This window comes from Rhinolophus sinicus, chromosome 14 (genome assembly GCF_057876585.1).
Source record: "Rhinolophus sinicus isolate RSI-liver-muscle chromosome 14, RSI-T2T, whole genome shotgun sequence".
NCBI classification, from domain to species: domain Eukaryota; kingdom Metazoa; phylum Chordata; class Mammalia; order Chiroptera; family Rhinolophidae; genus Rhinolophus; species Rhinolophus sinicus.
In genome coordinates, this window is record NC_142514.1 from 182,006,926 (window position 1) to 182,029,790 (window position 22,865).

General features: G+C 52.2%; 1 protein-coding gene across 10 annotated transcripts in view; it reads left to right on the forward strand.

The window, feature by feature from the left end:
* Window positions 1-22,865, forward strand: part of SLC22A11 (solute carrier family 22 member 11) — a 113,869-nt gene that overhangs the window by 84,158 nt on the left and 6,846 nt on the right. For 5 of the 10 annotated variants that reach the window (XM_088789667.1, XM_088789666.1, XM_088789670.1 and 2 more), the window contains 6 exons: window positions 6,931-14,711; window positions 16,180-16,283; window positions 18,207-18,361; window positions 18,473-18,641; window positions 20,152-20,275; window positions 21,330-21,445. In XM_088789667.1, the coding sequence (XP_088645793.1) occupies window positions 14,319-14,711; window positions 16,180-16,283; window positions 18,207-18,361; window positions 18,473-18,641; window positions 20,152-20,275; window positions 21,330-21,445 (1,061 nt within the window). In that variant the 5' untranslated portion in view covers window positions 6,931-14,318. Of the gene's footprint in view, window positions 1-4,503; window positions 4,540-6,930; window positions 14,712-16,179; window positions 16,284-18,206; window positions 18,362-18,472; window positions 18,642-20,151; window positions 20,276-21,329; window positions 21,446-22,865 lie in introns of all 10 variants that reach the window. The other 5 variants (XM_088789665.1, XM_088789669.1, XM_088789668.1 and 2 more) reach the window with 2 other exon arrangements.

Consider the following 22,865-nt stretch of genomic DNA (forward strand, 5'->3'; position numbering starts at 1 on the left):
CTTTCTCTGACTTATTTCACTTGGCATAATGGCCTCTAAGTCCCTCCATGTTATCACAAATGGCAAGACTTAATTCTTTTTTATGGCTGAGGAATATTCCATTGTATAAATGTGCCACATCTTTATCCGTTGGTCTGTTGATGGGCCTTTCGGCTCAGAGCCCTCAGCAGGGAAAGGGGTCTCGGTAGAACAGCATAATTTTGTTTTGTTTCCACAACATGTGTTTTTACAGTTTCCTTCTATTTGTGATGAGAGATGCTGGCTTTCCAATTATGGTGGTTGACAGACATTCCACATAAGTTATTTAGAAGTCAGTTGACTTAGAGAAAAGCATGAATTATAGCAAATAATGATACAGTGAAGTGAAGATGTGACAGAAGTCAGGAAAACATGAAAATGATGGGAGTTTGGAAACGCTGCTCTGAGGCAAGAAGATCACTGGAATTTCTCATTTCATATTGTGTCTTCTTGGGCTTTTCTGGTGCCTTGAACCTGGGTCTAGAGGGTTTTGAAACCAGAACAAGTATTTACTAAATATGTACATTGCACTTTCTGTGTGGCCATGCACTGTTCTAAGTGCCTTGCTAATATTATCTCATTTCATCCTCACAAGCTATGAGGTGTCTACTATTGTCTGATTTTACAGATGAGGAAACTGAGGCACAGTGAGGTTAGCTAATTGCCAGGAGGTCAGAGCCAGGATTTGGACCCAGGCTGGCTGGCTCCGAATCTGTGCTGTCAACTCCCACCAAGGCCCCAGTTTCCTAGCCCTCATGCTCAGAGGCAGTGTCGACACTGTAATTTTGTTCCCGTGTAGCCTTTTCGAAGTGCGTTTCGGAGCAGAGAGTGCCCTGCAGAAACATAGGCCATTCCGTGCCTGGCTGCCTCAGAGCCTCTTGGGGCTGCATCATCCTTTGCCACAGAAGTACACAGGGCTACAACGTCAAGAGGGGCCCTGGCTTTTGGGGGATGTGGGAGTAGAGGTGTGGAAATCCTCTCTTTAGACTACAGACTGCTTCCTTGGCTGGTGTCCCCTGGTCAGGGAAAGCTGACAGTACTGAAAGTGGCGGTCATTGTCCTTCTAGGACAGAGTTGGGAGAGTACTGGTGACTGAAATGTGGAACAGACACTTCCAGGCTCCCCTCCAGGATGGGGGGGGGGGTGTTGGAGAATGTCCTGACTCCAGACAGTGGGTCAGTGGACCAGGTATCCGCGTGCCTGGCGAGCAGCCTGGCCTGGGCCCTGAAGACCAGAGGAGGGCATTTTACCTCCCTCCCTCATGTCATCTGCTGTGTCCTTCCCGGCCTGGCCAGCCTGGGGCCTTTTCTCCTGCTCCTTGGAACTAAGGGTCTTCTGCTGCCAGATACCACCCAGGACATAGAGGACGATGAGTGGGGGCCCTAGGGGGAAAATAGAGGTGAGGTCCTGGTGACAAAATCACTGGAGGGGGAGCTCCCTGGTGGCCACAGAGAAAGCCCAGAGGTATTGGAGTCCCCTGGGCTGGGAGGTCCTGTCTCCTAACAAGCTCTGGGGATCTAGCTCTTCCCCAGGCTCCAGGGTGTGGTCTCCCCTGCACTGTGAGCTGCAGGAGGGTGGCTGTAATTGGGAGCCCAAGGCCGCTGTGGGAGAAGTGATAGGGTGGCCTCAGGTAATCCCGTGCGTGATAGGACCCACCCGTTCCTGTAAGCGCCCAGGGAAAGCCTCAAAGCCTGGGCCACGTCCCCTGACCACATGCCCAATGCTTTAGGGGGCACATTTGTCTTTTGTATTCATTATTCCAGAAGCAAGAAGCAGAATCCCGCAAGAAAAGAGACTCCTCAAATCAACCTGGTGCTCGTCCTCCTCCTGGGGGCCTCACGGAGATTCAGACTCAAGCCTCCCCAACCCCGAGACCCAGCACCCCACCCCCTCCATCCCTGAGAAGAGAACTTGCCAGAAGCCCCTTCTCCTGGCTGCCTGTGCCCTGGGTGCTCTGCCTCTGTTCATGTTTCCTCTGAGAATCCTAAGGCAACCCGCCTCACAGGCCACCTCCCTTGCCAGCGCCCAGAAGACTGTTACAGCCCCCACCCCACTTTCTTCATCTACAGGCCCTTCCCTGCCCACAGACTGGCCCGGCCGTGGCCTGGCCTCAGGGCTGAGGAAGTGTGATATGCTGAAAAGAAGTCAGGTTGTGGATGAGCAGAATTACCTAATAAAATGTGAACCATCTAGCGTGCCAGGGCTGCTTCCTTCAGGCACTGGTGACACTGCACTCTGGGTGACTCATCAGCATCACCCAGACAGGGAGTGACAAGCCCAGGACCTCAGGCAGCAGGCCCGATGTCCTTACATGAGCTGGCTGGACAGCAGAGGCCCCGGTCCTACGGACGAGGCGTCGGAACTTGCTCAAGTGACCCCAGATCTGAAACCCTGTCACAGCGAGGCCATACCCAGGCCTGGCGAGGTAACTCCCACTCACCTTCAGGACCCCGGATCCCACAGGGAGAATCAGGCACCTCCTTGATGCTCTCATATCCCTGATTTTTAGCATTTATCACTGCCTTTTTGTCTCTAGCAACTACTTATACAATGTTTACTTTCACTATGTACAAATAACTGTTCTAAGTGCTTTAATTATAGCCATAAAACAATCTATGAGACAGGAAGTGCCATTATCATTCCTGTGTAAGAGAGACGGAAACTGAAGCACAGAGAGATTAAGTCACTGGCCCGAGGTCACTGAGCTGGGAAGAGATACAGTTGGATTCAGGCCTGGGCAGCCTGGACTCCAGGGTCCCCATGTTCTTACATGCAGTTGCCTGTCTTCTTGTCTGTTCCCCCTCAGCTAAGCTTTGTGAGGTCAGGGTCTATACCTGTTTTATTCACCTTTACATCTGTAGTGATTACCATAGTGCCCAGGTCCTCAATAAAGGTTTGCAATTGAAATCAGGAGTGGATGGATGAATGAAACCCAAGGTCACCTATATAGTGCAAGAGTGATAGATGGGGGCCGGCCCGGTGGCTCAGGTGGTTAGCGCTCCATGCTTCTAACTCCGAAGGCTGCCAGTTCGATTCCCACATGGGCCAGTGGGCTCTCAACCACAAGGTTGCCGGTTCAATTCCTCGACTCCCGCAAGAGATGGTGGGCAGTGCCCCCTGCAACTAAGATTGAACACGGCACCTTGAGCTGAGCTGCCTCCTGGATGGCTCAGTTGGTTGGAGCGCGTCCTCTCAACCACAAGGTTGCCAGTTCAATTCCTCGACTCCCGCAAGGGATGGTGGGCTGTGCCCCCTGCAACTAGCAATGGCAACTGGACTTGGAGCTGAGCTGCGCCCTCCACAAGTAAGACTGAAAGGACAACAACTTGACTTGGAAAAAAGTCCTGGAAGTACACACTGGAAATGCTGGAAGTCTGTCATTTTTTTCTTTATTCCTGCTCAGTAATTACTGGGACCTTGCTGTCCAAACAACTCAGCTCAGACACATTTTCTTCCCTAATTTTTCTCTTATTTCAACTTCTAAGTTCAGTGTTTTCTCCAACATCTATTAGGTAGATGTTGAAAACTCTCTCTAACTTCCACGTCTTATCACTGTTCATATTTTTCATCTCTTCCTCCTTGTGTACTGTGTTCTGGGAAATTCCCGTATCGTGAACTTCCAGGTCACCAGTTAACTGATGGTTTCAGAATTTGTCAGTCATGTTTGCAATTTACAAAACATTAAGTATGTTTCCTTTTCACAGCAGCCTGTTTTTAAAATAGATATCCTCTGAAATTTCTCTGCAAATATAAACTAGGATTGATTTAACTTTTTCTTTTGCTTACCCCATTACTTCATTCTCCTCCTTAGTCGGCTCTTTCGTTTGTGGCCTTGGTGTCATTCTTTGAGTGCACTGGAATTCCTTAAAGTTGTCTTGGTTGTCTATTCATATCTGTAGATGAGGAGGGTCTGAACAAAACTGTTGGTCACTGGAATTCCTTCCTTAGGCCAAGTGGGAATTCCTGTCACTTAGCAGTGATTAAAATCTCTGATTGCAAGAGCCCTGGCCGTGGTCATTGTGAAGTGGGGGCCAGCAGGCACGGACCATGGGCAGGTAGAGTGAGTGGATCCTATCTTCTGAATGAAGGGCTCCACTCCAAAGTGGGACCCTTTCGAGGCTGGGGTGCTGTCTTTTTCTGTGGTCCTAGCATCTGGTTTCAGAACACCCATCAGCCATACTTGGGCCTTTGGCCCCTGGGTAAACATTGGAGTTGGTGGCTGAGGGGTGCTTGGCGGGGGTGGGGGGTTGGGGGACTGGCTTGACTAATCTGCGGATACCCCTTCTAGTGATTACTCAGCGACCTTGGCCTGCTCCTCCATCCTCCACAGCCTCCTCCCTGGCGCTATTCCGCTTCTGCAAAAGCTCCAGTTTCGGAGCTCCTGCCTTTCCTCCTGAGTGGGGTTGTGGGCCCTCGGTCTGCAGGTTTCCTTGCCCATGATCTTTGTGCCTTATGCACCTTCCTTTCCTACTTTGCCTTTCTCAGCTTCCTCAACCATCTGGATTTGAGGAGGGACGAGAGGTAAGTGTGTGTTCTGTCTGCCATCTTGAACCCCACACCCACCTTCAGGCCCTGGAAACCAGATAACAAGCCTCAGGAGTCCCTGGGGAGCAGGGCCATGGGCTTCCTGTGTCCTCTGGGCAACGTCACTGGGCAGGTTCCTTAAAGGGCAGGCTCCTTAGTTGGAGAAGAAGAGGCTGCATGAGTTCCATCTGTAACTGGGTTAAGACTCACAAAGGGGAGCGTTTGGCATCTACCTGCTGCCAGGGGCAGGGAATGTGCAGGGGAGAATGGAAGGGAGACCATGGGGAACATGTCCCCAGGCATTTGGCTCTCTGGCTCTCTGCTCAAAGAGCAAATTCCAGCGTGTGTGTCCAGGGACAGCGCATCTCATGGCCCTCACGTACCACCCAGCCTCCTTGTGCCATTGCCTGATGAGGCAGAGAATAAAAATTGACACGCGGGGCACTCCGTGAGCGTGCTTTCTGACACACTGCTACCTCCTTTATTCAGCAAATACTGAGCAGATGCCTCTTGTGTACAAGCAGGGCTTGGGTGCGGGAGAGTTTAAGGACGAGATAAATTTCCCATGTGTAAGGAGTTTAGATTCTGATGAGGCGGCAGTGAAGTGAATAACAACAAAGCCCCTTTTAGAAACGCCCCCCCACCCCCCAGGAGGTGGAAGGATTGGAATGGCAGTGGCTATGCAGGGAGATGGTCTAGGCCAGTGCCTTTGAACCTGACCTGGCACACAGGTCACTCGGGGGTCTTGGTAAATGCAGTTTCTGACTCAGGAGGGCTGCGCGGGCCGGAGAGTCGGCATTTCTAGCGGCTCCCAGGTGAAGCTGATGCTGCTGGTCCACGGACCACACTTTGGGTGGAAAGGGGAACGGAAGCCACAGCGTCTGGCTGCCCCTTGCCGCCATGCTGTAGGTGACATGGAGCTCCACAGGAGCCCCACCAGGAACAGAGCTGCCCCTGTGGCCTCTAAGGACGCGCTCTGCCCAACCTGAGACCCACACAGCCTGAGTCTCGCTGGCGGGTCAGCCAGGCTCCAGGTCCCTGCTGCCTGGATCTCACGGGCCAGGACTTCATGCCGGCCCAGAGGGAAAGTGCTGGCGGAGTTTGTCTGGGTAACACAGCACCCGTCAGCTTGGGGGCTTAGGCAGGGGAGACCCCTCTTCAGAACTTCAGAGGCTGGTTCTGTTCTGGGGTGAGGGTCTGGGTCAGACAAGATCCTGTGGTTGTCCATGTGTCCCTCAGGTTTCGGTGTTAGTCATAGGGTCCCTGTGAGTACCATGAGCTGTTCGTGGAGCAAGCACACATGGCAGGCACCCAGGAACCCTTGGTTACCTTGGGGCCGGGTGACTCAGCAGTATTCAGGGCCACTGCCCTGTGCTTGGCTCCCATGGATTTGCTCAGGGTCCTGGGCAGCTGTCAGTCCCTCTCTGCTGCAAGCAGCCTGTGAGGTTGGCTTAGGGCCAGGAAACGTGTGGGTCATTCTGGAACCAAGCTAGGGAAACCCTCCCAACGACGGAGCCTCAGGAGTTTTCAAGACACAAGGTGTGCATGTGGGGAGGGCTACTGACCCATGGTTAACAGGCTTAATGCTTAATCCAGGTGACCAAGACAGGCTCGCTCTGTGGGGGCCAGAGGTCAAGACGCTGCCCTGTTACCTAAAAGAGACGCTTCACAATTCTGACATACTCTACATGCCCTCAAGATCTTTGAAAGGGTTGTACATTATCCTGATTATCTGGAGGGATTTTGCTTTGTCATTCTGTGGGTGGTTTCTCTTGCTGGTTTTCCTCTTTCCAGCCCCGTCTCGTCCAAGTCCATCCCCACACTGTGGCCAAAAAGATCTTTCAAAAATGGGAACATAACCGTATCTCTCCCTTGCTCAAATCTGTCCATCAGCCTCAGGGCCAGAGTCAGGCTTGTGTGCTCTATGCTCAGGGCACCACACCTGCTCCATCCCCACCCGTTCTTCTGGGGCTCAGTCCTCTTCTTCCATCGCTCCTCCCCCAGTCTCAGGACCTTTGCACATGCTGTCCTCCTTCCTTGAATACCTGTCCCACGCCCCCCACCCTACCCTTCGACCTGGAGGGAAATTGCTGGAAAACAATTTCAAGGACCAAGTGGAACAAAGAAATGTGTGTATTAGCTTCCTAGAGCTGCTGTCACAAAGTACTACCGAACAAACTGGGTGATTAACCACACATGTTTATTCTCTTATCGCTCTCAAGTCCAGAAATCCAAAGTCAAGCAGAGCCATGCTCCCTTCAAATGCTCTGGGGGACGATCTTTCCATGTGTATTTCAGTTTCTGGGGGCTCCAGGTGTCCTTGACTTGTGGCTGCATGACTCTAGTCTCTGCCTTCGTCCTTACATGACCTTCTCTTTTTGTCCTCAGGCCTCTCCTCTGTGTGTATCTCTGGCAAGGACACTTGTCATCGGATTTAGGACCCTGTGTAATCCAGGACATTCTTATCACTAGAGCCTTGACGTCATCACGTCTGCAAAGACGCTTTTTCTAAATTAGGTCACATTCACAAGTTCTAGATATTAGGATGTGGACATATCATTTGGGAAGCCACCATTCAACCCATTACAGTGTGCAATGAGACTGGAATTCCAAACCCTATAAAACAAACACAAGAGTGAGCCTACTAACAGCTGGGAGTGGGTCAGTCAGGCAGAAACGAGCCCAGGGGTGACCGACTGATGGCACAGTCATCCTCAGGTGGCTGCAGACAGTGTGGAGAGGACAGAGAGGGGACATCAGGATTCTGGTCCCTGCCCCGTCATTCCCACCCCGGGGCCAGCACTTCACATCTCTGAGCCTCTCCTCTTCTGAGGCAAGGCGAGAGGTGAAGACAGATCTCAGGATCCCACTGTCTCTAGGTCTCCATCCCTAGGGCCCCTGCAGTTTATTGACAAAGGCACAGAGGGGACCCTGTAGTAGCAGACAGCCCAAAGGAGTATGGTGTAGGGCTGGGAGTGGAGACCTGGGTCAGAATGTCTAGGTTTTGCTCCCGCCCCTGTGGCATTTACTGTGAGGCATGAGGAAATCATGGAACCTCTCTGAACCTCGTTTCCTCCTCAGTCACCCACCTCTGAGACTGTCCAGAGTATACCTGAGCCTCACCACGGATCAGCCAGGTGGCCACGTGTGGTCCCAGGAGCCACTGTTAACCAGCTGTCATGCTTCAAAACAGAGGGTTGGGACTCCCCTGCCTTAGATTGGGTTCCTCCAAAGATTTGAGTATAAACCATATTTTTGGAGATGATCCCAGGAGGGGAAGTGAGACAGCGAAGGGAAAGGAGCCAACAGGGGATGCTATCAACAGGTTCCATTATGACACAGGGCCAAGGGAGCTGGGGTGGATCCACCAGCGCAGCAGGGCAGCCACTGGGTGGAGGCTGCTCTGGGGTGTTCTGCTCCGATGATTCTGACTTGCCCTATGTGGACCCCTTGAGCTCCTGCAGCCAGAGAAAGCCTGCGGGTACCTGCAGTAGGTGCCGTCAGAAGGCACCAGAAATGAAGGCTGTGGACCCCTTCCCCACAAAACCAAGGAAGTAAACAGAAGGCAAATAGCAAAGGATGAGCCCAGGTAGCTGGGTGAGGGAAAACCCAGCCTCAGGCCTCCCACCTTGAGAAGGGCCAGCGGGATGAGGCCGAGCGTGGCAGGAAGATGCCCACTTTCCGGACATTACAGTTTTACATCCGGTTAAAGCTCAAACTGGTGGCTGATGACAACAGTACACTGGAGGCTGGGACAAACCCCTGTAAACAATCACTTGACATCCTGGCCCCATTTGAGGAAGTAAAGCTCAGATATGAGACTGGTCAAAATCCTACCTTCTGGAAACTCTAGCTTAGCTCAGACCCTCTCCCGCGATCTCTCCTCCCTGGTCCCAGATCCTTCTGCGACCTTGTTTCTTAGCCTTCCTACAAATCAAAGGCCAGGCAGTTTATGGAATGAGAATGATTGCCCAGATCCTCAGTGGAAGGGAGACAAGTCCTCCCTTATGTAAACTAAGGCAGAGCGCAAGAAAACATGGCCAAATTCTTCCTTTTTTTCTTTTTTTTTTTTTTAAAAGATTTTATTGGGGAAGGGGAACAGGACTTTATTGGGGAACAGTGTGTACTTCCAGGCCTTTTTCCCAAGTCAAGTTGTTGTCCTTTCAGTCTTAGTTGTGGAGGGCACAGCTCAGCTCCAGGTCCAGTTGCCGTTGCTAGTTGCAGGGGGCGCAGCTCACCATCCCTTGTGGGAGTCGAACCGGCAACCTTGTGGTTGAGAGGACAGGCTCCAACCAACTGAGCCATCTGGGAGCTCAGCGGCAGCTCAGCTCAAGGTGCCGTGTTCAATCTTAGTTGCAGGGGTCGGAGCCCACCATCCCTTGTGGGACTGGAGGAATTGAACTGGCAACTTTGTGGTTCAGAGCCCACTGGCCCATGTGGGAATCGAACCAGCAACCTTCGGAGTTAGGAGCATGGAGCTCTGAACTGAGTATAATGTTGATACCAAAACCTGACAAAGTTTGTAGCAAGGGAGGGAGGGAGGAAGAGAAGGAGATGGAGGTGGGGGGACCATAGCGCAATCTTATACGTGAAGATTCATGAAAAATTTGAAATAAAACATTAATAAGCAGAATCTAACAGCACATTAAAGGAATAATACATCTTATCTCAGGAAATTCACTCCTGGAATGAAAGGATGGTTCAGGATTCTTTGGAAAACTCATTAATATAATTTAGGAAATTCATTAATATAATTCAGCAGATTTATAGATTTGACAAGAGAGTCATACTGTCAACTCCATAGATGCTCAAAGGCCTGTGACAAACTCAACAACCGTTCCTGATTAAAAAAGACAAACCATGCCAGTTCAACTCCTCAAGTCCTGCAAGGGATGGTGGGCTGTGCCCCCTGCAACTAGCAATGGCAACTGGACCTGGACCTGAGCTGCGCCCTCCACAACTAAGACTGAAAGGACAACAACTTGACTTGGAAAAAATCCTGGAAGTACACACTGTTCCCCAATAAAGTCCTGTTCCCCACCCCCAATAAAATCTTTAAAAAAAAAAAAAAGAGAGAGAGACAAACCATAAAAGAATCCCTTTATCACCGTGGAGTGGAGAAGGCCTTTCTAATTATGATGCAAAATCCACAAGTCAAAAAAGATAGGACTGAAAACTCGATTACAAAATAAATAAATAAATAAAATAAACTCTACATGCAAAAAAATCAATAAAAATAACATGCTAACAAAGTCAAAAGACAAACTGGAAAAAACATTTGTAACTTTTCTCACAAGCAAAGAGCCAACCTCCCTAACATATAAGGGGTTTGTAGAAATTGGTAAGGAAACCATTAACTGTAATCAAAAATAGACAAAGGACATGAAGGAACGTTTTGTAGAAAGAGAAATATAGATACATCCTAGATATAATTAGTGATGCGCAATCTCACTCATGAGAAAAGAAATACAAAATAAAACTACATTGAGATGCCATTTGTCACCCATGATATTAAGACCCCTCAGGTGTGGTGATAGTGCACTGTGTTAGGGAGATGGGGACAGTACAAGTGGGCGTGTCCCTGGGGTGGGCCCGGGGACTGCCCCTCAAAGCCATAAGCTCACTTATGCTTCCACACGGCAGTCTCGATTCTGGAATTTCATCCTAGAGATACAGAAGCACACATTCAAAATAGTATGAGTACAAAGTTATTCATTTCAACATTTTTTTGTCAAAATATTCCATGCGATCCAAGTGTCCATCAACAGGAGACCTGTTACATAAACTGTGGAAATCCAGACAATGAAATACTATGCAATTGCAAAACAACGAGGGACTCTCAGAGGCGCACGGTACTATGTGGGAAATAAACGCAAAACTACCTTTTGCCTAAAAGGGAGTAAATTATAACGCATATTTATCTTTGCTTATATTAGCAGGAAAATCTGAAAGGGTGCACAAGAAACTAAAAATGATTACCTGAGGGTGGGGCGGCAAACGTGAACCACGCAGAAGCAGTGGGGTGAGAGAGAGGCTTTTCATCATATAACTTCTTTTACATTTTCTGTTTTTGAACCATGTGAATTTGCTGCTTATTCAACAATTTTAAAACATAATGCATATGTTTGGAGATGCTCTAAGATTTTTCTGGAAGAATATACATTGTTGGTGGCAGTTGTCTCTGGGCAGTTGAGGGTGGGGGGGGAAAAGGACTTTTACTTGTCACTTGACATACTTCTGGGTCGTTCGGTTGTTTGCTATCGACACATACAACTTCTCCATCAAAAACTACTAATTTGTTATTTATGTTGATGTGTTTCTGAATACACAGGAACAAGCCACCCTGTGGGTTCCTCTTGGGATTATTTGGGCCACGGCAGCAAAGAAGGGGCTTTCCTATCGTTTCTTACATAAATCTGCGGTTTTCACATGTATGCTCTTAGAGACAAGAGGGGAATTGAATTAAGAGGATCCCTTCAGCCTCCCTCCCCCCACAAAAGGGACATGGGTGAACTAAGGAGGGTTTGCAAAGACGAGTTTTTATAACATGTAAGACCTGGGAGACAGATCTAAGCTGCTGCTGGGTGGTGACTTGAAGAGGCATTTCAGAGGGAGGCCAGACGTGCCTTAAGCTTGTAGCGTTATTGGGGGAAATCTCCAAAGGGAGGAAGGAAGAATGAGGAGGTAAGACCTGGTTTTGCTCCCGTTGTGATTCATCAGAACTTCCTACCCAGCATGGTGAGCCTGTTCTCTAGACAAGAAGATAATTGGACATTTTATGGTTACTGTTCCTTTGACTTTCTGGTGGACCATGGGTTTTCTTCACACAGGTGTAGTGCAAGAAGCATTGAACCTGGAGTCAGGAACTGAGACCCTGCAAAGCCCTCTCCCTGCCCCGCTTTTGACCCTCACGTTCTCCTAACCTCAGGTTCTTCCAAGATTGCAGGCAACGGCCAAATCCAGTGAGCCCAGCTGGATCTGAAACGCTGTGACTTCAACTGGAAAGAAACAAAGGAAGACTAAAGGGTCAGGTGTTATGGAGGTTGTGATGGTGATGATGTGGCTAATATTCATTGTCAGGCCCACTCGTTATCTCATTTAATCTTACTACCTCCACTTACCGCTGAGGAGCTTAGAATCAAAAAGGAAGGTGGACTGCCTAAGGTCTTCTGGCAGCTGAGTTTGGCCTTGGCTTTAACTGATGGAGCCCTCGGCTAAGAAAGTCAACCCCAATGGCAATTCTGGTTCAATGAGAACCAGGGGTTCAATACACAAATTAACTTAATGAGACACTCTGGAGGGCTTGGTGGCTATAATCCGAGGCTGCCTGCCTCACACCCCTGTGCTCCTTCTCCCCGCCTCCACCTGGAGAACTGTTGGGGGATGGGCACCTAGGCAAGGACGAGCATGATGCTGGAAAGGCTGCAGTCCCAGGTATGACCGCCAGGTGGCGGAGCGGCTGCATGGAGCCCTGCCCCCAGCAGCCCCAGAAAACCAGAAAATATAAATTAGAAATTCCTTGGCCTGGAAGCTGATAGTCAGTTGGAAATTCCGGGAGCCTTCTGTCAAATCTTGGAGGTTTGACTTTCTGCTGTAAGCAAAGCCTAGGGGCGTCCACGACAGGCAAAGGGCAGGGAAGAAGAGAACGTTTTTTAAAGCATATGGAATGAGGAAAGAGAAAAAGAATTCTCTCGCAGATGCCTGGAATTTGGCGGCCTCATCTAGCCCAGCAATACTGCAAGTGAGGAAGCCGGGTTCCAGTGCAGCAGAATCACCTGGGGGCTTGTGTTAAAATGCATATTCCCGGGCTCAGCCCAGCCATGTGGCAGAACCCAGGAAACTGCATTTTAGCCAGTGTATATCTGATCCACACTCAGGTTTAAAACATCAACATGGCAACGTGTCCTTTCACAGGCCAGAAACCAGGGGCCGTAGAGGGGAGGTCACTGCTCAAGGTAACGGTCCCGGGTCTAGGCCTGCCCCTGTGAGGCTGGTGTTTGCACATAGGTATGAAGCTCAACGCCTTCCATGTAAAATCCGGCCTTTGGGCTGTTGTGAATTAGGACTATGGCCAATTGCCCCTCTCACGGCTTCCTGTGCTTTGGTGTGGGTTTGTTCTCTCCCTACCTCTTTCCATTTGCTATTTTAAAATGTATAATGAGTTCCTGCCCAGAGAGGCAGAATAAGGAAGCAGCCTTGGCTTTGAAATCCAGGCCCAGAACGCCGACTCCTCAGCTTCCTGGCTGGGCTCCATCTTGGCTAAGTTCCCCCAGCCCTCTGGGGAGCTTCTGGGAAGCTCAGGGTCCAGATACCCACCCACACCTCACCCACACACCCAGCACTCAGACTTCTCTCCCGAGCTGACTCAGCCTATTCTCTCTCACATCCTGGGAGGCAACTTCAGACTCCTGGGCTGGCCCTCACTCTGACCCAAATCCTGAATTCTAGCCATTAGCTGGGATTTGGTCCATGACAAGCTAGAGGTCATGCAGCAGCTGGCCAGGGCATCGGAAAGCACTCAGGCTTTAGAGACTGATTTGAATCCCGACTCTGCTGTGTGACCTTGGACAAGTTGCCTGCCCTCTCTGAGATTGTTTCCTTGTCTGGGGAAATTAGCACCACCTCTCTCCTGGGCTGCTATGAGGAGTGAATGAGAGCATGCAGGCAGCATGGTCAGCACAGAACCAAGCACACAGCAAGCCCTTGGTGCCAGGAGCAGCTGTTACTAAGAAACCCGGTCCAGGTGGGGCGCTGGGGCAGGGGCTGGTTTCACTTCTCCCACCAAACTGTGCTGACGTCAGACGCTGGGTCATGGAGATGTGACTTTACTCATTCCCCCAACTGACAGGCCTGCTCAGCTCCAGGGCCCACAGGGGGGCTTCTAAGTGATGCCAGGAAATTGTAGCCATGGTTTCCACCCTGGGGAAGCTTACAATCTAATAAAGGCAACCTGGAACCTTGAAATAAAAGCTTCCCAAATTAGCTGGTCTCTCAGTGCTGTGTGGCAGGAGGTGCCAGGTAAGGAGGGACTGAGTACAGGCGTGGGCCTTCCTGCCAGCTCTGCCTCCCTGCAGCCCCCATCCCTGTGTCCCCCCAGCCCAGTTAGGATGGGCGCTACCCAGTCTGCACTCTGTGCTTTGGCAAGACGGACTGAAATTATCCAGCATGGATAAAGGTTAGGCCAACAGTTTCCTGATTTAAAGGGCCACATGTGGAGGGTTCTGAAAGTTTAAAATTTAAGAATGCAATGAGCCGGCCAGCGGGGAGCTGCTGAGGACTTTCTCATAGCTGAACCTGCTTTTCTCACCCAGGAGCCCACACTGAGGTTAAACTTTAATAGAGGCAGCAGCCCCTTTCATATTTCCTCCACAACTGTAATTCAGTAACATCACTGCATTGCATCTGATTATTTTTTTGAAAATCTATTTGCCCTTTCCCTCTTGGGGCTGGAGAGCCAGGGTGCTTCAGATACGCCATGCAGCCTGGGCACAGTTAGCTTGTCCGCGGGTGTCCCCTCTCCAGGGCGATAGGGCATCCACGCTGTCAGTCCTGGAAGCAGGATAAGGAGGAATTTTTTAGAAGCATCTGGGTCATCTCAGGACTGACTCGACTGGTTGCTGGACAGCCACCCAAGCCCACCTGGTCAGAGAGGTGAGCAAGGGCAGGTGTGGTGGCCTGGGGTCCTGCGCTTGCTCGTGGTTCCCAGCAGACAGCCAGACACTCACCAGGTCACTGACAGCCCAGGAGACTTGTCCTGGGCGCCGGCCGCTCTGGCCATGGCGTTCGCTGAGCTCTTGGAGCGAGCTGGGGGCGTGGGCCTCTTCCAGACCCTGCAGGTCGTGACTCTCCTCCTCCCCTCCATTTTCGTACCCTCCCAATTACTTGTGGACAACTTCTCGGTCGCCACCCCGGGCCACCGCTGCTGGGTCCACATGCTGGACAATGGCTCTGAGGTCCCCACAAACCTCACCCCCAAGGCCCTCCTGGCCATCTCCATCCCACTGGGTCCCAACCATGAGCCCCACCAGTGTCGCCGCTTCCGCCATCCACAGTGGCAGCTCCTGGACCCCAACACCACGGCCACCAACTGGAGTGAGGCTGCCACGGAGCCGTGTGTGGATGGCTGGGTCTACGACCACAGCACCTTCACCTCCACCATCGTGGCCGAGGTAAGGGCCTCCCCCCACCAACCCCACAGCTCTCCTCCTTCCTGGCCTCCCAGTAACAGCAGTCCACTCATGGCTGGGGTTCAAATTACCTCCATCACCATATGAAATGATATGTTACTCCCCCAACACGGTGGCCCGGATTCTGGTCTGGGGCTAGGGTTACAGGACTAACAGGGAGCCTTCCAGAATCTTACGTTCTCCTGGTAGATTCAGAACCAGTCAGTATTTAAACCAGTAATGACAGCAGAGCAAGCCTTCACCTTTTGCCTTTTAAGTGGCAGGCACTGTTCCAAAGGCTTTCCCTGTAGTCACAATCTGACTACAGTCTCATGGGGGTGGATCTTATCATTGTCCATTTAATAAAGGACAAACTAGAAGCACAGAGAAGTTAAGTAACGTGCCCCAGGACACACAGCTAAAGCACTCTGGGACCTGATTCAATCTAGGCAATTAGAGGCCAGAACCTGGGTCCCCATCACGCTCCTGTCCTGCATCGAGTGTCATAAGTGAGCACAAAGGAGAAAAGCAGGTCCTGTGAGCGGGGAAGGGACAGGCAGATGGGGAAGACTTCTCTGAAGAGGGGACATTTGAGATGAGACCTGGATTATGAGAGAAGCAATCAGTTCCATGAAGATGGGAGAGAGCCCTGTTGACACGGGTTCGAGTGGAAGAATGTGTAGGAGTTGAAGCCGCAGGAGGCCCAGTGTGTCTGCAGAACCACCAAACGGGAGGGCCAGGGGCCACAAAGCGGGCAGTGGGGTGAGGGGCTGGAGTTTCTTTAAGTGTGAAAGAAAGTCATTGGAGATTTTGGGGGCGGGGATGTGATCTGATCTGATTTGCATTTTCAAGAGGTCACATTGCAGGGTAGAAAATGCCCCGTAGGGACAGGGGCTCTTACTGCTGTCACCCAGGGAAGAGAGGCAGAAATGGGGAGCTACACTGTGAGGACTCAGTGAAGGACTGACCTGGTGGGTGCGGGGGTGGGAGTGTTCAGGTGCCCGGTCCTGGGCAGGCGGCACTGAGAAAACCACAGTGACGCATGCTCGGCCCTTTCTGTTCATCCTCATGTCCTGTGAGAGAAGGGACTGTACGGCTCTATTTACGGGTGAGAAAGCAGGCTCAGCCTGGTGTTGGAACTCACCCAAGTTCACGCAGCCAGTAACCAGCAGAGTTAGAATTCCAGCCTGTGGTTTAATCACCGCCCACTACTGCCCACCACCGTCCACTCAGAGTGGCCATCACACTGTCAGATGCAAAGCCCTGTCACATTCATGCCAGGCTGCTGGCTGCGAGTGGAGCCCACTGGCAGCACGCCCCTTCCACCTCTGCTGCCTGGTCCTCGGGATCTGGGGAACCGTTGTGGGTGTGTTCTAGACTGGAAACTCCCAACCTGCACCTCCCTCTGCCACCCTGGCCCCGCAAGTCCTTGTGCACTGAGCCAGGTTGTCACGCCCTCCTTCTCTTCCAGTGGGGCCTGGTGTGTGACAACCAGAGCCTGAAGCCCAAGGGCCAGGCCATCTTCATGGCCGGGATCCTGCTGGGGTCCCTCACCTGGGGCTTCCTGTCCTACTGGTGAGTACTCCTCCCCTCCCTGCTCCTTCAAGACAGAATGAGCATCGTGGGACAGAGGTACAAAAATGTGACATGAGTGTCCCTGTTCCCTAAGACAGGGGCTTTCCTTGGTCTGGGGTCTGGACACGAGTCCCAGGTCCGCAGGGGGCAGTGATGGCCAAGAACCAGACTCCAGGTTAAGCTGTACTGTGAGAAATAGCCCTGAACACTGTTGCCCTCTGTCCTTCAGCGATTGCACCAGCCTTTATGAGTACCTACTGTGTGCCAGAAGCTGCACAGCCCCTGCCCTCAGGCAGCTAACAGTCTTCTGGGGAGAAAAACAGACCTCTTTTTTTAAACTCCAAGTAGGTGACACGCTATGAAATAGAAGTACTCTTCCCTCTCCTCCCCTTTCCCCTGCCCCCCCCGCCCCCGCTCCCTCTCCTCCCACTCCTAGAGCCCCACTTGAGGTGGTGTGCCCAGGAAGCAGTCTAGCCAGGGCTACCCTGGTGTCCTGCCACTGAGTTCTGTGGTGGCCGGTGGCTGTGACTCACCAGGAAGTTTCCCCCAACTGCTGCATTGTGCTGGACGCAGGCCTCAGTTCCAGGCCACACAAGCTGGAGACCCTGCCCCAGCCTCGAGCCCCAATGGTCCCATGGCCCTGCCTTGCATCCCTCATCATAGCACCTCCCTCTGACAACACCCTCTTGTTCAGCTGTGTGTGTCCCTACTAGACGTAGCCCCAAGAAGGCAGGGGCTCTGGTGCCTTCTCCCAGTGCCCGCACGTGGCACGTGCTCAGTCATAACACCGTGAACAGATGAATGGCTTCCCGATGTTCTGACTTTCTCCAGGCAGGGCAGGCTCTGGGGTCCCATGGCTGCGTCCCAGTGCCTGCTTTGCATGTCCTAGCTCCCTAGAAGGCAGATTGGTTGCTACTCTGTGCCTCAGTTTCCTACCACACATGGGGACCCTGGCACCTACACATGGGGTTGTTGTGGTATTTAAGTGATTTAATTGCATACAGGCTTGGGCCAGGGCCTGGCACAGCTCTTGTGCTGTGCTCGTTTGTGGGCCTTGGGTTATCCTGAGCGTGGCGGGGAGCTGGAGCAGCAGGGAAGGACGTGGCCCAGTTTGTACTTTCAGAGAGACTGGCTGCCATGCAGTCCTCATGGGCCACGCAAACAGGGAGCCAAATTGTGACTGGTGAGTGGGTCACCAGTGAGCCTGGGGTCAGGGCCAGGTATTGGCCTTCAGACCTCACCTGGGGTCCGGGCCCAGCGTCCTGCTCCTGGGTGCTGCTCAGACAGGCAGGGCCAAGGTTTGTCCATATCTCGGACCAACACATACTTAGCTAAATGTAGGCAGTAGTTTGGGCTAAGTTGGCCCAGTGCAGGGGCTGGCACAGTGAGTGTGCAGGTACTGGGCTGAGGGTTGCCCCTACCCGGTGTGTTGTGTCTTGGGCAATCCTGTCATCATGCACAGCCAGCGGAGTAGATGGCTGGCACAAGGTCACGTGTGCTCAGCCTCCTGGCTACATTGTCCCTTTGCTCAGTGTCTTGATTTTCACAACCCTCTGAGGCAGGTCGTCCTGAATACTTCCATTTTAGAGATGAGGAAACTGCGGCTCAGAGACATTGAGTCCCATGCTCAAGGTTACCCAAGACGGGCAGAGCGGGATGCAAACCCAGGCGTCGGATGCTAAAGACCTCAGGCTACACCTGCCTGCTGAGAGCAGGGTGTCTGCCATTTTTAATGACAAATGCACTCTGCCCCTAGGAGTTCTTAAAAGGAGGTGCTGCCTGCACTGAGATGTGAGCACCATCCGGGTCTCCAGCAGGCACTCCAGCTTTATTGCACCCTCCGATGGCAAGCAGTTGCCTCTATGTCCAAGTCACCAGGGCCCATCTCTAGATCCCCCCCACTGTGCTTGCCTCCCCACACAGGTTTGGGCGAAAGCCAATGCTGAGCTGGTGCTGCCTGCAGGTGGCCGTGGCCAACACCAGTACCGTCTTTGCCTCCAGTTTCCTGGCCTATTGTGGCCTCCGTTTTCTGAGTGCTTTCGGATTGGCCGGCATCATCCTGACCACGGCGACACTCTGTGAGTCACTCGCTCGCTCAGCCCGCCTCCTACCACGGGGAGGTGGGGAAGGTGGGGTCCAAGACCATAACTTTTTGGCTCTCCCCTGCTCTCCCCTGCACGGCCTTTCAGTGGTGGAGTGGACCACGACCTGCAGGAGGGATTTCACCATGACGATGCTGGGATGCATCTACAGCACAGGCCAGATGGCCCTGGGCGGTCTGGCCTTCGCCCTGCGGGACTGGCGAGCCCTCCAGCTGGCTGTGTCAACACCTTTCTTTGCCGTCTTCTTGATATCCTGGTCAGTACAGTGTGGGGCCTTTTCCCTTGGGGAGAATGCCACTGAGTGGGAAGGAGACCCAGGATGGGAGGGTACCCCTCATCCTCACCACCCTGGCTAGCCACGAGTCCCATGATGCCACATGGATAGGAGCGCTGTGAACAGAATCCTCGCTGGAGAGAGACATTTTGGGGATTCAGAGTTCCAGGGCAGGGGTTTCAGCCAGAGGTCTGAGGTTCCTGTCCAGCCCACTGGCCTCTGGGCTTGCAGCCAAGGACCCTGTCCTTCCCTCACGTGGGCACCAGCTCCCCACATTCACCGGCTTCACTCTCACATCACTTGTTGGGCCTGTGGGCATCTGAGTCAGTGAGGACCAGCTTCAGATATGGAAAGATGTCATCACTATTATTTTTGGCACTACAGAACTCCCTGAGCTCTGGAACTACCTGCTTGGGTAGGGACCAGAGGAAGAGATATCGGGAACCAAACCCAAATGCATGTCCCCACAAGTTCTCTTGTGCCTGTGAGTCAGCGTTGAGCTCACCTGGGCCTACGTAAGTCTATATGAGCTATAGAAAATCATAAGGCTCACTCATTCCTTATCAAACATTTACTGCTCTCCTGCCCCACACCAGACATGGTTTTAGGCACCAGAGACACATCAGCAAATAAAACAGATCAAAAGCCACTGACCACCTGGAGTTTTATTGTATAAACAGGATCAGTAAGCAAGGAAGAAGATGGTCCATAGTTACACTAATTAGGCCACGCTGGTCACGCTGATTGGGTATGTCCAGGATGCTATTGGAAACACCAGATGTGTAGTAACACGTCTTCTAATGAGGAAGATGATATTATTACCACCTCTTTCAGATGAGGGGCTGATGCCCCGCGAGGTTCAGTTGACTTGCCCAAGGCCACACAGCTGGTGAGTGCCAGAGGCAGGATTTGAACCCTGACTGGCTGACCTTTTTAACCAGTGTCTGTCAAACTGCCTTCAGAAGTTTTTCTTAGCTTCTCTACAAATAGGGCTGAGACCATGCAAACTGGGCTAGTTCAGGGAGACCCTTTTTCCTGCCTGTCTGTTTAGCAGACTAATTTATAAAACCATTGGTTCTGGTTGTGGATGGTTTAAATGTGTGTGTGTGTGTGTGTGTGTGTTTTATTCAACCTGATGTGAGCTTTTTGCCATAGAAATAGCCCCAGAATCACCTCTATGCCCAGGCAGCTTGTGTGTTGGCTGCACATGCTCAGGTGGGCAGGACCCTGGCAGCCGGGAAGCCAGGTGGGGTGGCACAGGGGGAAAGAGAGTGGCCAGGTGTGGGGACTCAGCCAAAACCGGCAGGGATCATGCCTCCCAGCCTGGCATCAGCAGTGCAGAGGGTGAAATGGCTGCCTTCTCCTCACTCCCATTGCAGCTGGAGGGTCTGCTGCCTGCCACCCCCTCCCCACCTGACGGGGGAGAGGGGGGCAAGTGCCCACCACGCACAGAAAGAGCAAAGACCCAGCCAAGCACTGGCTTCTTTAACAGGTGGCTGCCAGAGTCTGCACGATGGCTAATTATTACAGGAAAACCAGACCGAGCACTTCAGGAACTCAAAAAGGTGGCCAGGATAAATGGCCACAAGGAAGCCGAAAAGACACTGTCCATGGAGGTGAGATGCTGCTGGTGGTGACCCAGAGTATGAGACATGATGGGGAAGGACAGCCACTGATGTACCATCAGTATTATCACCAACTTCACCACGCCCCACTCCACCACCGACTCCATCAACACCACCAATACCATCGCCATCTACAAAATACGACCATCATCACCATCATATCATCATCATTATATCATCACCACCATCACCACTATCACCACCATCACCACCCCCACCACTTCCACCAGCAGACCACTGCTATCACCTTCATCTTCACACCACCCACGTCACCAACACCATCACTAACATCACCATCTGCAGCTCCTCAAACCACCATCAACACCACCACCATGATTGTTACCATCACCTTCCCCACCATCATTACGATCACCACCACCACCAACAACAACAACACAACTGTTATCAACAACACACCCACATCACCACCTCTATTATTCACCACCTTAATCCACATATATTGCACACTCACTCACCTCACGGGGCATCTCAATGTACTTACGGAAACAGGGTGTTCTTATCTGAAGGTAGCTATTTCAAGGAAGTAGATGTGCAGCCAGAGACTAGAGGACGCAGAGCTCCCTGGGCAGGAGGATCAGGGAAGGCCTCCAGGAGGAGGCAAGCTAGAGCTGACCAGGACTAAACTAAGCAGGCAGGTCCCAGAGGTGCCGGAGGAGACTGAATGGGCACTTGGGGCGCAGTGTGGCTGGAGGGGGCCATGCCTGATGCCAGCCTTGGGGAATGAGGAGGGTTGGTGGGGCTTTGTGTAGTAACTGCCAAGAGGACCCTGTGGCTTGCAGCTCAGTGGGCCAGTGCTGGGACACCAGACCCGCTCCCTGGTTCCGAGTAGGTGGGCCAGGTCTGCAGAAGAAGCTCAGCCAAGGGGCAGAGAGAACCCTTTCTGTCCCCATGTTACCCTCCCACCGAGGGTTCTCCAATCTCTACAGGCCAAGTCCAGGCTCCCTATCGCTCTGCCCATTCTCTGGCATGGGGGTGGGGCAAGCCCACTGCCCCAACTCTGACTGTGGCCCTATTCTTCCCGGAGGTGCTGATGTCCAGCATGAAGGAGGAGGTGGCCTCGGCAAGGGCCCACCAGTCGGTGCTGGAACTGTTCCGCGTGCCCACCCTCCGCCGGAGAAGCTGCTGTCTGTGCGTGACGAGGTATGCCATCCTGGTCACCCCTCCTGGACACAGAGCTGCAGAGGGAAGGGGAGTGGTGTGTGTGTGTAGTGGGGGAAACCCTGCAGGCCTTTTAGGGTGCATTTCTGGCTGGGACAGGCAGCGACTTCAGGAGGCAGGAATCCCGGCAGGCAGGGGAGAGGACATATGTGCAGATGTGGCCTGGAGGCTGGCTGGAGGGTAGGGCCAGGGCCAGGGTCAGGCTGCAAGCGGGGCAGAGGCAGAGCTCCGGGCCCTAGAACTAAAGGCCCACAGTGGCTGGAGAGGACTCTGTGTGGCAGCATTGGACTCAGCCCTACAGCTACACTCCCAGAGGGCTGAGTGCATGGGCCACCTCCTTACCCCTCTGAGCAAACCCGTGCTATAAGTTCATTTACAACCCCACTTACAGATGGGGAAAGTGGAGCCCAGAAGGGCAAGTCATTTGCCCAAGATGACGAGCAGGCATTTGAACCCAGGCTAAGCTATCTCCTCACCCCCATGTCTCCTGCTAGGCTCTGCATGGAATCCTTGCCCCACCCCAGGAGGCCCTGTCTTGGCACCCAAAGGCGCCTGGGACCAAGAAAAGGCCCTTAATAAAACAAATGCAGTTAAGCGACTTCCAGAAGAACATACTGAAACGTGAGGGTCAGATTTGATTGGGACTTATCTTGAAAAAAACTGGAGATTAGGAAAATGTTTATTTTATGTTGTATTTAATCACATACAGGTTATAATGGCAAACATTTGCTACATCTTAAAACAGAGAATGGATCAAATGCTTTTTTTTTTTTTTTTTTGCCTACATTTCTTTCTGACAAATTAGAAGGAGTGCCTCCTGCCAGGAACGTCCAGGGCCATTTTTCCAACCGCCTTCAAGGCTTCCTCGGTTCTCCCAAGGCTGCTCAGCATCCTTTGTTATTCAAATCACAGGCTGTGAAGTAGCTAACCTCCTGGGTTTTCTTGTCTTTGGCTGTTAATCCAGTTGTTACCGGCTGGGGCTCTAGACCCTCGCGTGTCAGTCGCTTTGAGCGCCCACATCCCTTTCACAAACTTCAGGAAGCTGCGGTTTCTTCCAGAATTGCAGCTTGACCCTGCAGTTGTTGGCTGGATAGTGACAGATGCTATGGGGCACAGCCATCAGGTGACACTGCAGTGAGGGCTGGGGTGAGCGTTCTGGGTGAAGCAAGGATAGGGTGGGATTTAAAAAGTGGTCGAGAAAAAGTTCACGTTATGGCCACTTGTGGATCCAAATTCAATCTCCAAACTATGGACATTCAGCCTGTAAGTGTATCCACTCAGGAGCCCGTGGCAGGGGTCCCCGGGAAGCAGACTGAGATGGAGGTCAGTGGGCAGGAAGTTCCTTGGAGACGGCTCTTGGGGCAGGAGGGGGCAGGGGAGAAGTCCTGTGATGCATTCACAG